Source organism: Dreissena polymorpha, chromosome 4 (genome assembly GCF_020536995.1).
Source record: "Dreissena polymorpha isolate Duluth1 chromosome 4, UMN_Dpol_1.0, whole genome shotgun sequence".
Lineage (NCBI taxonomy): Eukaryota > Metazoa > Mollusca > Bivalvia > Myida > Dreissenidae > Dreissena > Dreissena polymorpha.
This window is the reverse complement of record NC_068358.1, coordinates 25,757,761-25,779,351: the sequence shown is the minus strand read 5'-3', so window position 1 is coordinate 25,779,351 and position 21,591 is coordinate 25,757,761. Positions and strand designations below refer to the sequence as shown.

The window sequence follows — 21,591 nt, the reverse complement described above, 5'->3', positions numbered from 1 at the left end:
ATTTTCGTCTAGTTATGTCTGCTTCCATGATGAGTTTAAAATCTACACGCGGTAAACACGATACATTTGTTCATCTTCATATCCCTTTTCCATTTCAAAACAGATGACTTAAGCAGGCAAATCCTTTGCAGATAGACATAATTCGATGAACTAACAAAGGAACGACATATTAATCAAAGAAAATTGCATTTAAATTCTACGGAAATTTCCGTCGAAACTTAAATGCACCAATATGACAAGATTTAACACTCATGTTATTCAAGTACATTCTACATTCTGAATCAAATCGGAAATGCAATCTAACCGGGTTCATTCGATTCATGTATTTTATCACTTTAGTTCACCTGAGCACAATGTGCTCATGGTGAGCTTTTGTGATCGCCTTTTGTCCGCTGTGCGTTGTGAATTGTGCGGCGTCAACAGTTGCCTTGTTAACTCTATAGAGGGCACATTTATTGTCCAATCTTCATGAAATTTGGTCAGAAGATTGGTCTCAATGATATCTTGGATGAGTACGAAAATGGTTACGTTTGCTTGAAAAACATGGCTGCCAAGGGACGAGGCATTTTTCCTTACATGGCTAAAGTAAAATCTTGTTAACACTCAAGAGGCCACATTTATTGTCAGATCTTCATGAAACTTGGTCAGAAGATTCATCCCAATAATATCTTGGATGAATTCGAAAATGATGCTGGTTGGTTGAAAAACATGGCCGCCAGGGGGCGGGGCATTTTTCCTTATATTGCAATAGTAAAACCTTGTTAACACTCTAGAGGCCACATTTATTTTCCGATCTTCATGAAACTTTCTCAGAAGATTTGTCCCAATGATATCTTGGATGAGTTCAAAAATGGTAACCTTTGCTTGAAAACATGGCTGCCAAGGGGCGGGGCATTTTTCCTTATATGGCTATATATGGCTATAGTAAAATCTTGTTAACACTCTAGAGGCCACATTTATTGTCCAATCTGCATGAAACTTGGTCAGAAGAATCATCCCAATAATATCTTGGACGAGTTCGAAAATGATGCCGGTTGGTTAAAAAACATGGCCGCCAGGGAGCGAGGCAGTTTTCCTTATATGGCTATAGTTAAACCTTGTTAACACTCTAGAGGCCACATTTATTGTCCAATCTTCATGATATTTGGTCAGAAGATTTGTCTTATTTATATTTTGGATGAGTTCGAAAATGGGTATGTTTGATTGAAAAACATGGCTGCCAAGGGGCGGGGCATTTTTCCTTATATGGCTATATATGGCTATAGTAAAATCTTGTTAGAGGCCACATTTATAGTCCGATCTTCAAGAAACTCGGTCAGAAGATTCATCCTAATCATATCTTGGACGAGTTCAAAAATGATGCTGGTTGGTTGAAAAACATGGCCACCACGGGGCGGGGCATTTTTCCTTATATGGCTATAGTAAAACCTTGTTAACACTCTAGAGGTCACATTTATTTTCCGATCATCATAAAACTTGGTCAGAAGATTTGTCCCAATGCTATCTTGGATGAGTTCGAAAATGGTTTTGGTTGCTTTAAAAACATGGCCACCAGGGGGCGGGGCATTTTTCTTATATGGCTATAGTAAAACCTTGTTAACACTCTAGAGGCCACATTTATTGTCCAGTCTTTGTGAAATTTGGTCAGAAGATTGGTCTCAATGATATCTTGGATGAGTTTGAAAATAATTATGTTTGCTTGAAAAACATGGCTTCCAAGGGGCGGGTCAATTTTCCTTATATGGCTATAGTCAAACCTTGTTAACACTCTAGAGGCCACATTTATTTTCCAATCTTCATGAAACTTGGTCAGAAGATTTTTCCCAATAATATCTTGTTATCTCAGGTGAGCGACATTGGGCCTTTCAGTCCCTCTTGTTGAAACAATTTATTATAACAGTGCATCATTAACACACAAATACATAATATTTCAATGCAACTGATGGAAGTGATATTCGCCAGTACATGCTTGCTGCTAAGTTACAATTGCATTTTGCTTTGTGGCATCTTTTCCAATCAAAGTACGGAAAGTACTGGTGTGACGATGCTTTTGAGAGGATGGATATAAAAGCATCCAGTTAAGTTTATCTACATCACCACAATCACCACAATTGTGTATGTTGGTACGAAAAAAAAATTTGGTACAAAAAATTTGGAAAAAAAATGTGGGTATGAAAACAAATTTGTGTACGAAAAAATATTTGGGAACAAAAAAATTGGGGCCGAAACAAATTTGGGTATGAACAAAAAATTGGGTACAAAATTTTAAGTTACGGAAAAAAAATTGGGGAACGGGAAAGTAGTACCTGTGGGGACCCACACTCGCACATTTTCGGCCCTTTCCGTCAAACATCAGATAAGTTCCTCGAAGGCAATAGTATGAATACACATTTCGGAAGCGGTAATGCGGTCCTACCTACGCGCGTCAAAATGTAAACGAAATATGTACACAAGTCTGTCAGGAATGATTGTATTAACGAAGAAAATCGTGTATTGATGTAAGTTTTTTTGAAGAAATGTGCAGAAAATATATTAAACAAGAGCTGTGTTTGTGAAACACAATGCCCCCTGCTGCGCAGCTTTGAAGCCATATATTTTACCTTTGACCTTGACCTTTCACCACTCTAAATGGGCAGCTCCATGACATACACATGCATGCCGAATATGGAGTTGCTATCTTCAATATTGCAAAATTTGACCTTTGACCTTGACATTAGAGGATGACCTTGACCTTTCACCAAACAATATGTGCAGCTCTATGAGATACGCATGCACACCAATATTGAAAAAGTTATGGCCAATGTTAAAGTTTTTGGACAGACAGACAGACGCTTTATATTTGACATTTGACCTTGAAGGATGACCTTCACCTTCACCTTTCACAACTGAAAATGTGCAGCTCCATGAGATGCACATGTATGCCAAATATCAAGTTGCTATGTTCAATATTAAAAAAGTTATGGCCATTAAAGTTTTCGGACGGACGGACAGACTGACACACTGACTGACTGACTGACAGTTCAACTGATATAGGCCACCCTACTGGGGGCATAAAAAGCAATGGCGATATTTTTCTCAGCCACATTATTGTTAATAGTTTGATATCACAAAATGAAAGTGAAAGTAGAACTGTCAAAAATGACAACCTGTCAACGTGTTGTTTATGCTGGCACGAGAGGGCGATTACACTCAATGTGTTCACATATTGACCATAGGCTTTGTCAATGACCTTTATAGTATGGGTAGCTTTGATATTATTTATTGCTATCATGTAACTGCATGATTGTGTATATGTTTACAATTCACAAAGCATAAATAATGATATAAATATACTGATTGAGCTTATAATAATCTGAGAACTATAGCCAGGTCAATTAAGGACTTAAAATACAATTTTGTGTCCTGATTTCATGAAGAAATGACCATGCATGTCCTAGATTTCAAATTCAAGGCCCTGGTGTGACACATTGGTAGCATTACCTTTAAACTGTTACCCTGCTTATGAGATTAGTTTTTATTGAACTATCTAAGGAAATTTAAATCAGGCACTGATTTTTCTTGTTTTAATACAGTCATAGATCAGTTGTGGCCTCTGGGTAATGACCAATTTTTGCTTACTTGTCACACCCTTAAAACTTTCCACACGTCTATAATAGCAAATCTGGATTTAGGTGATCTTCAATGGTACATTTAAACTTTAGCTCTGTTACAAGAGTGCTGGTAAAGTCCAGTCACATATTTAAAACTAGGCCATGTCAAAATCAAAGTGTCAAAGACAAATGAAAGATGCGTTCATTAATTATTGTCCAGTTCTTTACTACTGCTGTAAGTTTTTATTCACATTATCATTGAATATCAGGTTTAGCAGCCTTTTAGATAACAAAGTATGCTAGTTTTAATGTTGCTTCTGGGGATCAAACCCGTAGGGCTTTTAGGAAGATTCTGAAATTTCCGATCCCTCCAGAGCAACCAAACCAAAAATTAAGTCAAATATTGCCGACTCGGTTTTTTGAGTCGGTTCATGAGGGATAATGGAGCTCGATTGGACATTGTCGGCTCTGGTACTACTTACATGTACCCCGGGTACTCTTAAGTATACTTACATGTACCCTGGGTACTCTAAGTATACTAACATGTACCCCAGGTATGGTAAATAAACGTAATTGTACTCGGTCCATATTAGACTGTACCCGAGTTGTATTAGCGCCCAAAATCCGATGTCGTAAAACGCGCAACCGATTATCTTAAACACACTTCTCTTCAAAAAACACTGCATCAACATGCTTTTTGAGTATGTGTTCCGATAATATAGAGGCCATTCTACAGAAAATTGACATAAATGTGCAGGGCTTAACACTTAGGCACGTTCGAACGACATTCACTGCCCGTACCTTGGTCCGGGCTAGCCAATGTCCCAGGAACATGCCCGACCGGTCGTGTGTATTTTGGGCGGGATTATATGTTCTATATCAATAAACCGCGTTTTAAATAAGCTTTTCAAAGATGCAAAAATCTTAATACAGTACGATCAGATGACAATTAAATCCCAGAGTGAGTTCAGAGACAACAAACGGATCGTATCTCGAAATAGATTCGGAACCCCCTGATTGCAATCAAAAAGAGGCCGACAATTCAAAAAATCCCCGGCGGTTTAAAACACGTCAGTACCTATTTTTAAACGAAATGCCGCTAGACACGGTTTTTGATTGGTTTCCTCGAAGTGGCGTGTTTTCTCAATAAAAATACGGTTGAAACTAAAAGCCGGGATCGCCCAGGATCGTCCGGAATGATGAAGGTATAAAACTCGACATTAACACAAAGTAACTATAAAATTAATAGTTATTTATCAATTTTAAATAATTTTAATTTGTTGTCATTATGGAAAAGTTATTCCATCCTTTACACGATTAATAAATCCATTTACAGGAAGATAGAGACTTTATTTAGATTAGAAGTGTTTTGACAATATTTTTTACGCAATTCAATTAGCAAAACTAATATTAATGGTCAATCTCGGCTTTTAGTAGAGAGTTAACCCTGTACAATTGTTACAACTACCGTAACACGTTATTTTGCTAAGATTCACATACCATTTCTTGTAAGACGGTAACCCGGCAATCTATGTAAAAAAGGTTTTAACGTTCATGCCGTTGTTAAAGTTTGGCTTTACTGGTGGGGATGGGGGTTCCTCGGATACGAAAAGAAAAGGGAAGGAGGAAAGTAAGAGAAAGTATGAGGAAATAAACAAAAACAAGAAAATTTCTCCAGAAATGGCGTGAAGATTACAAATAGATGTCTTAAATAGATGAATATTGAATTCAATAGCATTAGTAAGGCAAGCTAATAAGAATGATTTAATCATAATTGCGCATCTCCAAGCACAAGAAAATACAAGTTGAATGATAAATATAAAGGTTTTAATAATACTTGGGTCAGGGCACATGAAAGATTGGTCAGGGCTAGTAGGTTCTGCATTTACTAGCCCGAACGGAATAGTTGAAAAAAAGTTAGTGCTAAGCCCTGATGTGTATATATAATTATTACAAAAAAATAGTCGACAACGACGGATTTAGGGCTAAATTTCCCGGGTACATTTTAGTATATTTACCGTACCCGGGATACATGTAAGTACACTTAAGAGTACCCGGGGTACATGTACGTAGTACCCGAGCCGACAATGAACAATCGAGCGATACTGGAAGTTTCAACATCTCTCACGCCCCCTAGCATCGCCTTTAGCAGTATTCAATTCTCAACAGGAAAGTGCTGGAGTCATTGATCCCGAGGGACAAGAAAAACAATTGATTAATGTTTGAAATACATAATTTGATTAATGACAATTCTATTATTTGAGCCAGGTCACAGGAAAAGCGCAGTCAAATCAGTATCCAATTAAATTATTTGTTATTGTCAGAAAAACGCTTTTAAGCAAACAGCTTTCAAGCGACTGCGAGCTGATCTAGATCCAAACTGGCCACACTCGCCTTAATGTCTCTTTTACTGTGACACAGTTCATTTAACTTTAAAATGATAAAAAGTACTAACACTAAGAAAGAGTATACAAACCAGTAAAGAGTTTGAAATCAATGTTGAATTTCAGGACAGCTTGGTGATCTGCAAATCCCCGATGAAATGTTGATATCGGGTATCATAGTCATTCAATAAGTCGCAAAATGCTCGAATACAATTTATAAAGCACAATGTGACTTATATTGATAACTAAAAATACCAGTAATGCAGTATGCCAGTTTTGCCGTGTCAAGCTGTTACGATCTAGAAAGTCCTTCATTCACATCGAGTATATGTCCTTCGAATTCCAACTATTGTTGTCATAAGCGGAGAATTTAGTGAATAAATAATTCATATATCCTAAATGACAGCTTCTAAATAGCGAAACAAGCCAATTTATGCAGTAAGAAAGTTTTGAATCGAGACTCTCATGGTGGCGGCCATTGTTGAATGTTGAAACACGAACGACAACTCTGCTAGGAGATATTATCAATGACGAGCAATCTCCTACGCAGTGGCGAATGCAAAAGGGAAGTAACTGAAAAATCGAGTTATCTCAATCGGACTTGCTCGGTCTTTTACATAGGTCGCCATTGTGAAAAAAATTTCTACGGTTATGATACCTTGGACGATGCTGTTCGCATCGTCAAAAATTGCTTCTTCCTCTCGGATTTAGGTCTTTTTAGCAGTTTGATCAATATTGCTTGAATAGTTCGTTAAGATGATTGATCTATGTATATGGTAATAATATATTCTTGCGAATAAATGACAAATGCATAATTTCTGTTTTTTCTGTTCATATGGCTTTCTTCTTGTTTCTTTATTAATCTTTCTATGCACAAACTGTTTTAGTATATAACAGCTAGGGAACCAATACGACTTTGGCTCTCTAGCGCAAATTACAGGGAGACAACGGTGGTAAGAGAACGATGATTTCCTGGGTGTAGTCTACTTTTGTCGAAACAGTAATATTTGCTTCGAAGCACGTTTTGCTGAGATATAACCCTCCGTTAAGAGATATATTCGTGCAGAATAAATGATACGATTAATTTATTTGCAATTTGCAAAACATTGGGACACTTTGACTACAAACATGTGGTAAGTGCGCGATACTCGCATGTGTACAATTGTGCGTGCGCGTGTATGTCTGCGTTTATATTTGTGTGCGCGAGTGCGCGGTGTTACCGGTAGTTGTTGTGTGTTATGGGCGTTCGTCATGAAAATTTATTGCATCTTGAGAGTCGTTGGTGAGAAAAGCACCAGATCAGAAAGCGAACGGACTTATGTGTTTTTCTAGTTTATGAGGTACTTCAGCGCCCGAGGCTGCATTATGTGAGGATCCGGATTGTATCCCAGCAGGCCGTTTTTTACTAACTAGACTCCTGCAAGTAAAGGACGATATTGAATATAGCTCCTATTTTTATCAAAACATTTTACCGATTTTTTTATGTAGTCATGTTCTGTTTCTGTGTGGGGGGAGGAGTACCCGGAAGAAACCCCACCTTTTCGTGTACAAGCCACTGCGGACTATTAATGTTTCGATGAAAACTGTTTTGAAGAGCATATCCATGTTCATACTGTTGGGATCAAAAAGAGCTCTCTTTTTCGATAACCCCTGGGTTAATGTTTGCGTTGGTAAAGAAAGTTTGTGACTAACGTCCAATCGCATGATTCATTGTCACAGCTGCGGTCCGTTTGATATTCAAACGTTCGCATGCCTGCGGTGATTGAAGGTTATTTTCCAGTTAGTATCTTCAATTAATGCGCACACTGTCACGATGCAGTTATTTTCATTGTTAATAACTCTTAAAAATCATTCAACTGCAAATAGTCAACATAATATCAATTTGCGAGTCCAATGCTCATTTGTGTTAACAATGTACGTGCTTTGTGACTGACAAGTTAAGGCGGACAGACGAAAGTACTGACATATGCATCGATTTGCTTGTGCACACAAAACAATCCTGCTTCTGGCGTTTTACTGACCCGCAAACGTAGGGCCTAACGACAAAAATAGTCAGAGTTTTAATTGTCAAGAAATCACTTGGAGTTTGATAATCCCGACTTTTCTGGTTCCCCGTTTTATGTGAATCGGACATAACAACATGTCATGTCGCATTTTATTAACTTCAAGGTGCGTCATGCCTTTCAACATGCTTATTGCTTATCGCTTACGTTTTGTTGATTTGGTAGTGTAATTACAGTGCAATGCTGAATTATTTTTTATTTTTAAATTGTTATGTAATAACGATCAACCGATGTAAACTCCAATAAAGATGGTACTTAATGATGCATTTGCATTAATACGCAAGATAATATTTTATTTACAAGTTTAAAGAAACGACAGATGCAATGATGTTTCTTGTATATGCCACCAAGTGATGCTAAGAAGCACAAAGCGTACGGAAGTTGCAGTATGTTGGAAACAAGAAATATCTTTAAAAAAGTCATACGGCGTTGATTGTGGTCCGTGTTCATTAACGATCAAACGTTGTATCTATGAGATCAAAATAGCGAATGCCGTTTGTTTCAGCGCAGTTCTTAGCTGCATCACACGCCAATTACGAGGTGTTGCGCCAGATTTCTTGACTTATTTCGCTTTATTAGATATTAAAAATAAATGAAAGCATATAGGTCAGCCGGCAACACTCGAATCTTATTTGATTCCATTATTAATAGTATCGTGAATCATCGTGCTCATGCTTAATACATTAGTCTAAATTGATAAATATTTCTAATTACATTAATTAAAATGGGTCATTTTCATGCAATTAATGAAAACACATTAAAAATCTAGGATTGACATACCATAATATCGCCGTATATCTTTATTTTGTATCTTTCTGATCAAAATAAACTTCAAGTGCACATAGTTTACGCGATAGCGTTTATATAACGATTTCTGTAACTGACCTTGATACCTTGCGGGTTGGAATGCAATGCATTAAAGTGAGGTTACAATTCCACTGCTGAAACGACGGTTTGTTTAAAGCTTTAAACATTTACGGGTGTAACGGTCAATTTCAAAACCAATTTTAAATATTTTCGTCAAAGCGTATATCCGGTAACTGAACAAAATACTTAAATGATCTAAAATGTATGAGTGCACAGAATGCAATATCGTAGTAATTACCAAATACGATAACACAGCCTTTAAGAACAAACGCTCTGGCGCTGACATTCTTCTAAATATAAAGGGGCAACAAAAATGTATTGATGTCGAGAATTGAGTTTGAAACTGCTCTATCTCTCAAACCTTATCATTAGAGATGAAATTGCTCCAGCTGAATACGCAGTTGCTAAACGAACTGTAGTATCCCTTTTCATACCCTATACTTCCTAAAAATAGAAAGTCGATGGAATAACATATTAATGTTAATGTGAAATCTGTATGAAGATAGCACGAAAAGTTTCAGGCCTATCGCGGGAATTGTTATATTCAAATTGATTGGTCGCTTTCAAAGGTTAGGCTAAGGTGAAAAGCTGGGGTAGACAGCCACACCGAAAAAAATAGCAGTATGCAAAAAGCATTTGCCATATATATTAAAATGCAATTGAAATTTGTCAACATTCAGTTGTCATAAGCAATATAAATGGTCATTTAGCAATATGAAATTGTCATTAAGCAATATGAATGGACTGGCTTACATTCCCTTCCGTAGCAGTATGGCGATTTGTTTTGTATTCATTCAAATCAATACATAGAAACGAAAATCGTATATGGTACATTGATTAGAAGTTTATCCTATAGCTAAATGATATTATAGAAAGAAAATATAGGTGTCATTCAAAACTTGCTCTATACATGCAAACCTGCCGTTACATTACTACTTCATGTACATAGCGGGCTACTTTTTGGTCATAAGAGTGTCAACATCGTGAGTCATTTGTTCTTAAATTTTTGGTGCATGTATATGGAAAGACTAATGGATTGACACCTCAGTTGAAGCAAGACCCGAATGAGATAAACTCTGAACACCGCGCATTGTTCAATTTAATGTTTTATTGTAGAAGGACATTTAACAGCTATATGACCGTCTTATAGAGCGTTGCAAGCCATTTTGGAACTTCCAGAGCGCTCAATGCGTGGTCGATGCCACAACCCACGAGACTGTGCGCGTACGGCTTTGGGACATTTTTGCGTTGGCATGTGGTGTACAAGTCCTGGATCCAGTAGACAGATTGGCGGACATATTGCTCGGTGCTGAAACCGAAGTTCCGATTCACGGATCTGTAATGAGACGGACACAGACACAATGAACGTGTGAAGTGCTAATATGAAAATCAAACACTGTGCGATACCAGGGGATGAGTACAAAACAATTATTTTCTGCAGTTTTTGTTGTTTAACTGAAATTATGTTTATATTTATGCATTTTAAGTTTATTCCTCTTTATTGATGGGTCTTGTTAGTGAAGTCTACTTTCAAATGTTAAAGCGAATGAAAATGAATACGATTAAATCACTTTATATATTACAAACATTTAAAATCAAAATAGGAGCATCAGACTGTGCTTCATCTGTTGATGAAAATTGCGATGTACATATTGTACAAGCTTTGCGTTGACCGTTCCATGCGGTGACCACATTTCTAATCATTTTCATGTTTAACGTTGTGTTGTATATAAGAGTCGTGTTCTGAGGAAACTGGGCTTAATGCATGTGCGTAAAGTGTCGTCCCAGATTAGCCTGTGCAGTCCGCACAGGCTAATCAGGGACGAAACTTTCCGCTTTTTTGACATTTTTCGTTTAAATGAAGTCTCTTCTTAGTAAAAATCCAATTTAGGTGGAAAGTGTCGTCCCTGATTAGCCTGTGCGGACTCCACATGCTAATCTGGGACGACACTTTACGCACATGCATTATGCCCAGTTTTCTCAGCAGAACACGACTCGTACTGTCCTGTATTGTGTAGACAATTGGTCACTAACCTTAAATAAATACTAGCGAATGCAAACAATATTTTATCTCCAATAATAATAATAATTGCACTATTATATCATATTGTTTCTGGCAAGTCATAACTGCTAACTGTTAAATTTCTTACCTGCTGAATCGTTTGCACCAGCGCTGTACCGTCATCTCCCTTGGGGTACTGTGTGTGTTTGTGTTTTCTGCCGCTCCGTGCGCCAACATGTGTACACTGCTTTGATTATTATTCATCGTAAGTGTGTTTAAAAGCGACACACCTGAGCCAGGATTTTCGCCGCTGTCGCGTTTACCGGTATAAACTGGAAAGTCGTCGCACATGTCTGGGGTGTGATTGCGTAACAGCCGATCGCTTGACGGTATGACGTCATGACGTTTTCCGACAACTACTGACACAATCGGCCTCATGTGGAGATCGTTAATGTCGCGAGTGAGGTTACACTCGTGTAGTAAATGGTCGTCAACGTTAAATGCGAGGGCGATGTGAGAAGCGCCACAACTGATAACGGCACAACAGAGTTCCGGCGGGATCTGGTTCTGCTCGCAGCGCCGTTCCGCAAACTTTCTGATGTTGCATTTGTCGTGGGTAGCGTTGCTTCCCCCGGAATGTGATCTGAGAAGGTGGCTCTTCACGAATCTGTTAGGCGGAGAATTATTTGGTGATATGTGAAAAATACATGAATCATAACACCAAAAACATACGTGTCGTGCATTTAAAAAAAAACATTATTTGTCGGTTCACTTCTATTAAAATAAAATCATTCACCGATATCAAGAAGTATTGTTTCTTGTATTACATTAAATTAAAAAAAAGTTATTATTTAATATAAATAATGTCAATAGTGGTTAATCATAGGTGTTAAAAATGCGTCATTTCCTACTTACGTGTGCATATATATATATATATATATATATATATATATATATATATATATATATATATATATATATATATATATATATATATATATATATATATATAATATAGATATATATATTTTTTGAGCATCTTTCCCGAAGTTCATTTGTCAACCTAATTAAACATTTATTCATTCTCTTGCAATATCCCCACATTCCATTAAAGAGACCTGACCGTACAATGCCTGTTTGAGTTAGTGCGTCTCATGACAAGGTTAGAAATCAGTTTTCGATGATAAATATTTACGTTGTCTCAGAGTAATCTGATGTGGAACACTTAAGATCACGTACGGTCCATTTTGAACGCCATATAATACGGAAACATGATAAGGTTTTAGCCAATAAAGCATTGAAGTTGACAAAACTAAAAGGCCATATTTAATAAAAGATACAGGCGATACGGTTATTGAACATGACCGTGGGTATATGCCTCCGAAGATTATGCACCGATTTCCTATTTGAGTCTTGTAATGAGTTATGTTATGAACGGAGAGTTGAAAACAAAATCTTATGACGGTAGAAAATACTGTATGTTAAATCTACAACAGTAACCACACACACTCATAAGGGTAGGCAATTCACTGGATGTTCCATTTGCAACAGTAATTACACACATTCTGATAAGGGTAGGCAATTCACTGGATGTCCCATATTCTACAGTAACTACACACATTCTTATAAGGGTAGGCAATTCACTGGATGTTCCATCTACAACAGTAACTACAAACACTCTTATAAGGGTAGGCAATTCACTGGATGTTCCATCTACTTCAGTAACTACCCACAATCTCATAATGGTAGGCAATTCACGACGGGATGTTCCATCTACCGCAGTAACTACCCACACTCTTATAAGGGTAGGCAATTCACTGGATGTTCCATCTACTTCAGTAACTACCCACAGTCTCATAATTGAAGGCTTTTCACTGGATGTTCCATCTACTACAGTAACTACCCACACTCTTATAAGGGTAGGTAATTCACTGGATGTTCCATCTACTACAACAACTACCCACAATATCATAAGGGTAGGTAATTCACTAGATGTTGCATCTTCGGCAGTACTTTCCCACACTCTTATAAGGGTAGGTAATTCACTGGATGTTCCATCTACTACAACAACTACCCACACTCCTATAAGGGTAGGCATATCACTGGATGTTCCATTTTCTTCAGTAACTACCCACACTCTTATAATGGTAGGCAATTCACTGGATGTTCCATCTACTACAGTAACTATCCACACTCTTATAAGGATAGGCAATTCACTGGATGTTCCATTTTCTTCAGTAACTACTCACACTCTTATAATGGTAGGCAATTCACTAGATGTTCCATCTACTTCAGTAACTACCCACAATCTTATAATAGTAGGCAATTCACTAGCTGTTACATCTACTACAGAAACTACACACATCTCTAATAACGGTAGGCAATTCACTGGATGTTCCACCTACTACAGTAACAACCCACACTCTTATAAGGGTAAGCAATTCACTGGATGTTCCACCTACTGCAGTAACTACCCACACTATTATAAGGGTAGGCAATTCACTGGATGTTCCATCTACTACAGTATCTACCCACAATCTTATAAGGGTAGGCAATTCACTCGATGTTCCATCTACAACAGTAACTACCCACACTCTTATAAGGGTAGGCAATTCACCGGATGTTCCGTCTACTACAGTAACTACACACACTATTATAAGGGTAGGCAATTCACTGGATGTTCCACCTACTGCAGTAACTACCCACACTATTATAAGGGTAGGCAATTCACTGGATGTTCCATCTACTACAGTAACTACCCACAATCTTATAAGGGTAGGCAATTCACTCGATGTTCCATCTACAACAGTAACTACCCACACTCTTATAAGGGTAGGCAATTCACTGGATGTTCCGTCTACTACAGTAACTACCCACACTCTTATAAGGGTAGGTAATTCACTGGATGTTCCATCTACTACAGTAACTACACACACTCTTATAAGGGTAGGCAATTCACTGGATGTTCCATATACTACAGTAACTTCCCACAATCTCATAATGGTAGGCAATTCACTGGATGTTCCATCTACTACAGTAACTACCCACAATCTCATAATGGTAGGCAATTCACTGGATGTTCCGTCTACTGCAGTAACTACCCACAATCTCATAATGGTAGACAATTCACTGGATGTTCTATCTACTTCAGTAACTACCCACAATCTCATAATGGTAGGCAATTCACTGGATGTTCCATGTACTACAGTAACTACCCACAATCTCATAATGGTAGGCAATTCACTGGATGTTCCGTCTACTACAGTAACTACCCACACTCTTATAAGGGTAGGCAATTCACTAGATGTTACATCTACTTCAGTAACTACACACTCTCTTATAAGGGTAGGCAATTCACTGGATGTTCCATCTACTGCAGTAACTACCCACAATCTCATAAGGGTAGACAATTCACAGGAAGTTCCATCTACTGCAGTAACTACCCACAGTCTCATAATGGTAGGCAATTCACTGGATGTTCCATCTACCACAGTAACTACCCACACTCTTATAAGGGTAGGCAATTCACTGGATGTTCCATATACTGCAGTAACTACCCACAGTCTCATAATGGTAGGCAATTCACAGGAAGTTCCATCTACTGCAGTAACTACCCACAGTCTCATAATGGTAGGCAATTCACTAGCTGTTACATCTTCTACAGTTACTACCCACACTCTTATAAGGGTAGGTAATTCACTGGATGTTCCATCTACTTCAGTAACTACCCACACTCTTTTAATGGTAGGCAATTCACTGGATGTTCCATATACTACAGTAACTACACACTCTTATAAGGGTAGGCAATTCACTGGAAGTTCCATGTACTACAGTAACTACACACTCTCTAATAAGGGTAGGCAATTTACTGGATGTTCCATCTACTACAGTAACTACCCACAATCGCATAAGGGTAGGCAATTCACTGGATGTTCCATATACTACAGTAACTATCCACACTCTTATAAGGTTAGGTAATTCACTGGATGTTCCATATACTACAGTAACTACACACACTCTTATAAGGGTAGGCAATTTACTGGATGTTCCATCTACTACAGTAACTACACACACTCTTATAAGGGTAGGCAATTCACTGGATGTTCCATATACTACAGTAACTACCCACAATCTCATAAGGGTAGGCAATCCACTGGATGTTCCATATACATGTACTACAGTAACTACCCACACTCTTATAATGGTAGGCAATTCACTGGATGTTCCATCTACTACAGTAACTACCCACAATCTCATAATGGTAGGCAATTCACTGGATGTTCCGTCTACTACAGTAACTACCCACAATCTCATAATGGTAGGCAATTCACTGGATGTTCCATCTACTACAGTAACTACCCACAATCTCATAATGGTAGGCAATTCACTGGATGTTCCATATACTACAGTAACTACCCACAATCTCATAATGGTAGGCAATTCACTGGATGTTCCATATACTACAGTAACTACCCACACTCTTATAATGGTATGCAATTCACTGGATGTACCATATACTACAGTAACTACACACACTCTTATAAGGTTAGGCAATTCACTGGATGTTCCATCTACTTCAGTAACTACCCACAGTCTCATAATTGAAGGCTTTTCACTGGATGTTCCATCTACTACAGTAACTACCCACACTCTTATAAGGGTAGGTAATTCACTGGATGTTCCATCTACTACAACAACTACCCACAATATCATAAGGGTAGGTAATTCACTAGATGTTGCATCTTCGGCAGTACTTTCCCACACTCTTATAAGGGTAGGTAATTCACTGGATGTTCCATCTACTACAACAACTACCCACACTCATATAAGGGTAGGCATATCACTGGATGTTCCATTTTCTTCAGTAACTACCCACACTCTTATAATGGTAGGCAATTCACTGGATGTTCCATCTACTACAGTAACTATCCACACTCTTATATGGATAGGCAATTCACTGGATGTTCCATTTTCTTCAGTAACTACTCACACTCTTATAATGGTAGGCAATTCACTAGATGTTCCATCTACTTCAGTAACTACCCACAATCTTATAATAGTAGGCAATTCACTAGCTGTTACATCTACTACAGAAACTACACACATCTCTAATAACGGTAGGCAATTCACGGCAAGTTCAATTTACTACAGTAACAACCCACACTCTTATAAGGGTAAGCAATTCACTGGATGTTCCACCTACTGCAGTAACTACCCACACTATTATAAGGGTAGGCAATTCACTGGATGTTCCATCTACTACAGTAACTACCCACAATCTTATAAGGGTAGGCAATTCACTCGATGTTCCATCTACAACAGTAACTACCCACACTCTTATAAGGGTAGGCAATTCACTGGATGTTCCGTCTACTACAGTAACTACCCACACTATTATAAGGGTAGGCAATTCACTGGATGTTCCACCTACTGCAGTAACTACCCACACTATTATAAGGGTAGGCAATTCACTGGATGTTCCATCTACTACAGTAACTACCCACAATCTTATAAGGGTAGGCAATTCACTCGATGTTCCATCTACAACAGTAACTACCCACACTCTTATAAGGGTAGGCAATTCACTGGATGTTCCGTCTACTACAGTAACTACCCACACTCTTATAAGGGTAGGTAATTCACTGGATGTTCCATCTACTACAGTAACTACACACACTCTTATAAGGGTAGGCAATTCACTGGATGTTCCATATACTACAGTAACTTCCCACAATCTCATAATGGTAGGCAATTCACTGGATGTTCCATCTACTACAGTAACTACCCACAATCTCATAATGGTAGGCAATTCACTGGATGTTCCGTCTACTGCAGTAACTACCCACAATCTCATAATGGTAGACAATTCACTGGATGTTCTATCTACTTCAGTAACTACCCACAATCTCATAATGGTAGGCAATTCACTGGATGTTCCATGTACTACAGTAACTACCCACAATCTCATAATGGTAGGCAATTCACTGGATGTTCCGTCTACTACAGTAACTACCCACACTCTTATAAGGGTAGGCAATTCACTAGATGTTACATCGACTACAGTAACTACACACTCTCTTATAAGGGTAGGCAATTCACTGGATGTTCCATCTACTGCAGTAACTACCCACAATCTCATAAGGGTAGACAATTCACAGGAAGTTCCATCTACTGCAGTAACTACCCACAGTCTCATAATGGTAGGCAATTCACTGGATGTTCCATCTACCACAGTAACTACCCACACTCTTATAAGGGTAGGCAATTCACTGGATGTTCCATATACTGCAGTAACTACCCACAGTCTCATAATGGTAGGCAATTCACAGGAAGTTCCATCTACTGCAGTAACTACCCACAGTCTCATAATGGTAGGCAATTCACTAGCTGTTACATCTTCTACAGTTACTACCCACACTCTTATAAGGGTAGGTAATTCACTGGATGTTCCATCTACTTCAGTAACTACCCACACTCTTTTAATGGTAGGCAATTCACTGGATGTTCCATATACTACAGTAACTACACACTCTTATAAGGGTAGGCAATTCACTGGAAGTTCCATGTACTACAGTAACTACACACTCTCTAATAAGGGTAGGCAATTTACTGGATGTTCCATCTACTACAGTAACTACCCACAATCTCATAAGGGTAGGCAATTCACTGGATGTTCCATATACTACAGTAACTATCCACACTCTTATAAGGTTAGGTAATTCACTGGATGTTCCATATACTACAGTAACTACACACACTCTTATAAGGGTAGGCAATTTACTGGATGTTCCATCTACTACAGTAACTACACACACTCTTATAAGGGTAGGCAATTCACTGGATGTTCCATATACTACAGTAACTACCCACAATCTCATAAGGGTAGGCAATTCACTGGATGTTCCATATATTACAGTAACTACTCACACTCTTATAATGGTAGGCAATTCACTGGATGTTCCATCTACTACAGTAACTACCCACAATCTCATAATGGTAGGCAATTCACTGGATGTTCCGTCTACTACAGTAACTACCCACAATCTCATAATGGTTTTCAATTCACTGGATGTTCCATCTACTACAGTAACTACCCACAATCTCATAATGGTAGGCAATTCACTGGATGTTCCATATACTACAGTAACTAACCACAATCTCATAAGGGTAGGCAATTCACTGGATGTTCCATATACTACAGTAACTACCCACACTCTTATAATGGTATGCAATTCACTGGATGTACCATATACTACAGTAACTACACACACTCTTATAAGGTTAGGTAATTCACTGGATGTTCCATATACTTCAGTAACTACCCACACTCTCATAATTGTAGGCAATTCACTGGATGTTCCATCTACTTCAGTAACTATCCACACTCTTATAAGGGTAGGCAATTCACTGGATGTTCCATCTACTACAGTAACTACCCACAATCTCATAATGGTAGGCAATTCACTGGATGTTCCATCTACTACAGTAACTACCCACAATCTCATAATGGTAGGCAATTCACTGAATGTTCCATCTACTACAGTAACTACCCACAATCTCATCATGGTAGGCAATTCACTGGATGTTCCATCTACTTCAGTAACTATCCACACTCTTATAAGGGTAGGCAATTCACTGGATGTTCCATCGACTACAGTAACTACCCACACTCTTGTGATGGTAGGCATATCGCTAGATGTTCCATCTACTACAGTAACTACACACACTCTTATAAGGGTAGGCAATTTACCGGATGTTCCATCTACTTCAGTAACTACCCACACTCTTATAAGGGTAGGCAATTCACTGGATGTTCCATCTACTACAGTAACTACCCACAATCTCATAATGGTAGGCAATTCACTTGATGTTCCATCTACTTCAGTAACTATCCACACTCTTATAAGGGTAGGCAATTCACTGGATGTTCCATCTACTACAGTAACTACCCACGATCTCATAATGGTAGGCAATTCACTGGATGTTCCATCTACTTCAGTAACTATCCACACTCTTATAAGGGTAGGCAATTCACTGGATGTTCCATCTACTACAGTAACTACCCACAATCCCATAATGGTAGGCAATTCACTGGATGTTCCATCTACTTCAGTAACTATCCACACTCTAATAATGGTAGGCAATTCCATGGATATTCCATCTACTTCAGTAACTACCCACAATCTCATTATGGTAGGCAATTCACTAGCTGTTACATCTACTACAGTAACTACCCACACTCTTATAATGGTAGGCAATTCACTGGATGTTCCATATACACTCCAACACCGTTATTTCGAACACCGATAATCCGAAGTCACCGTTATTTCGAAGTATTTTTCGGGTCCCGATTTCGGTTCTTCTTTGTTTAATGTAAAATTTCATTGTTAATCCGAACTTCGTTAAACCGAAGAAATCGTTTATTCGAAGTGATTCTGTCGGTCCCAACTTCAATTCGCACCTAATTATCAATCTTTAATCCGAAGTCAAAACACTGAGCGTAATTTCACACCTTTGTCGTCTGAGCGTGGCCCGTCAAAAGCCGATAATTACACCTTTGTCGTATGCACGTAGCGTGTAAATTTGATAAGTTGTGCTATTCTTATATTTTATATGTTCTGTAATTAGAGGACAAAAAAAAGAAGAAAAATAATCGTTTTATTCCTCCGTTTGTTATAAGTAGAAATCTATTGCTATCTGACTAGTTTACGTTTTTAAATAAAACAATTATTCATAGTATCGTGTAACCGAACCATGCGAATTCCACAACGTTTTAGTTTTAAATAATCAATTAAAGAAGACTTCTGTCAAATGTTTATTTCGAATTATCGTTAATCCGAAGTTTTTTTAACGGTCCCGACGACTTCGAAATAACGGTGTTGGAGTGTACTACAGTAACTACACACACTCCTATAAGGGTAGGCGATTGCCATAACGTATGCGTAAATGATGATCTTATATTGTTTCCATTATTGACCTTTAAACATGTTTAAGTATTGAGTTTTACATAACCGTCTTTAAAGCAATACAGTGCAGTCGTGACCATTCTTGAAATATATTACATTCCATCTCGCACCGTATCAAGGTTAGTGTGCGCTCAGTCATTCTAGAAACCGCCATTTAAACGATTAATGAAATAAGATATTAATAATGCGTTCATAACAGATTATAAATGTGTTTAAAACAATAACATGATTGATACATTTTTATACATGTACTTACAATAAATCAACTAAGTTTACCAATATTTTAACATGATTCAAGATTATAAGCGAGTGAAAAAGCTGTCAGGTAAACCACTAAACAGGTATCTTCTAAATTACATAATTTTGCGTGATTTAAATTAACAGGACATTCTCTTTGGCGCATCGGCAGTGAATGCATTGCGTAAGAAACTACAGCAGTGTACTCACGATGTCACGAGTTTCAGCCAACTCAAGTATACATATTATAAATTGCATTCAGTTTGAGCTCGGTTGCCCGTAAAATATAATGGTACGGCCATGATCCTCCAAAACTGTTTATTCTCATTTTACCGCTATGTTTTCATCGATGTTTTCAGTTTATGTATTTTTGTTTACGTCTTAGCTAACATACTGTTTGGACTGTTTGGATGTTGTAACAATCGTTAAATAATGCTTGTTTAGTTGTATTTTTCTTTCTGGCCACCAAGACATGTCATGTATAACTATTCCTGTCATGTTTGTGTGTATTGTTGTTGATATACTTACTACAATAATATATGTTATCGTTTACGGCATTTTAAATAAATGCCAATTTAAACTTTATCTCGTTTCATTTATCATATCCATAATCTGACTCTAACACTCATAAACATACGAAGCCGTCTTACACTGCCGTGTAGTCGCACCCACGCTGTATCACGAATTTCATCATCGCCGACGACATAATTCTTTGGCTCGCAGTTAAATACGCGGGTTCGTTGTCATGAAACTTACTCCCTTGAGAAAAGGCATCGCTATCGTCAGCGTCGTCATTGCGGCCTGCTGCCGAAATGGTCATGTACACTAATACCGTCAAAATAGCATACCCAGTTCTGTAAACACAACGACCAGCCATATCATAATCCGAGTGTTTAACGACTACCAATGATTTCTTGTAGTTATTTACTATGCTTCCATGCTCTGTTTAGGTTTGTTCGACATGCTCCGCGATAAGGCCTGCAGGATTCTATATATGGAATGCCAGATAGGTGCTGTTCGTGATTGGTATCATTATCTCGTGACTACTGTAAAACATTGTTTGTTTAATTAAGTACCGCAATAGTTCGATTTCTTTAGGGAAGCGCACAACGACAACGAGCGAGGCATGGTATTGTAATGCGCATGGGGGGGGGGGTAGAGGGTTAGGGTAAGGGTTAGAGTTTGGGTTGGGGTTAGCCTTAACCCTAACCCTAACCCGACCCTTACCCAGGGTTATCTCCCCGATACCAGGCCTCGCTCGTTGTCGTTGTCCGCTTCTCGAATTTTTATGTGTAGCTGCAGAATAAAAAAGTACCTATTTAAATATATTCAATATTGTCCTATATCAGGCTTCAACGGCTTTTAGCAATAGAGCTATTTTTGTATAAGGGCGAAAGAAATTTACGATCTTTCTTACACCTAGTTTATTTTGGAAATTAATTACATTGCAAACTTGGTAGTTAAATGCTTCTAACAGACTTA

The 21,591-nt window shown here is 38.1% G+C and overlaps 1 protein-coding gene across 1 annotated transcript; it reads right to left on the bottom strand.

Moving 5' to 3' along the window:
• Positions 1 to 9,992: 9,992 nt before the first annotated feature.
• On the bottom strand, positions 9,993 to 21,080 carry LOC127879680 (uncharacterized). Its single transcript, XM_052426674.1, has 3 exons — positions 20,760 to 21,080; positions 11,055 to 11,573; positions 9,993 to 10,240 (listed from the first exon to the last, which is right to left on the bottom strand). The coding sequence occupies exons 1-3, from the start codon at positions 20,984 to 20,986 to the stop codon at positions 10,036 to 10,038; spliced, it is 951 nt and encodes a 316-aa protein (XP_052282634.1). The 5' UTR covers positions 20,987 to 21,080; the 3' UTR covers positions 9,993 to 10,035.
• Between the last annotated feature and the right edge of the window lie 511 nt (positions 21,081 to 21,591).

Excerpts from the sequence above, each read along its gene's own strand:
- LOC127879680 (XM_052426674.1), bottom strand. The coding sequence starts at position 20,986 with ATGGCTGGTCGTTGTGTTTACAGAACTGGGTATGCTATTTTGACGGTA. Across the intron at positions 11,574-20,759 it reads GGGTGCGACTACACGGCAGT|ATTCGTGAAGAGCCACCTTC; the intron begins GTAAGACGGCTT and ends TCCGCCTAACAG. Across the intron at positions 10,241-11,054 it reads TGGTGCAAACGATTCAGCAG|ATCCGTGAATCGGAACTTCG; the intron begins GTAAGAAATTTA and ends GTCTCATTACAG.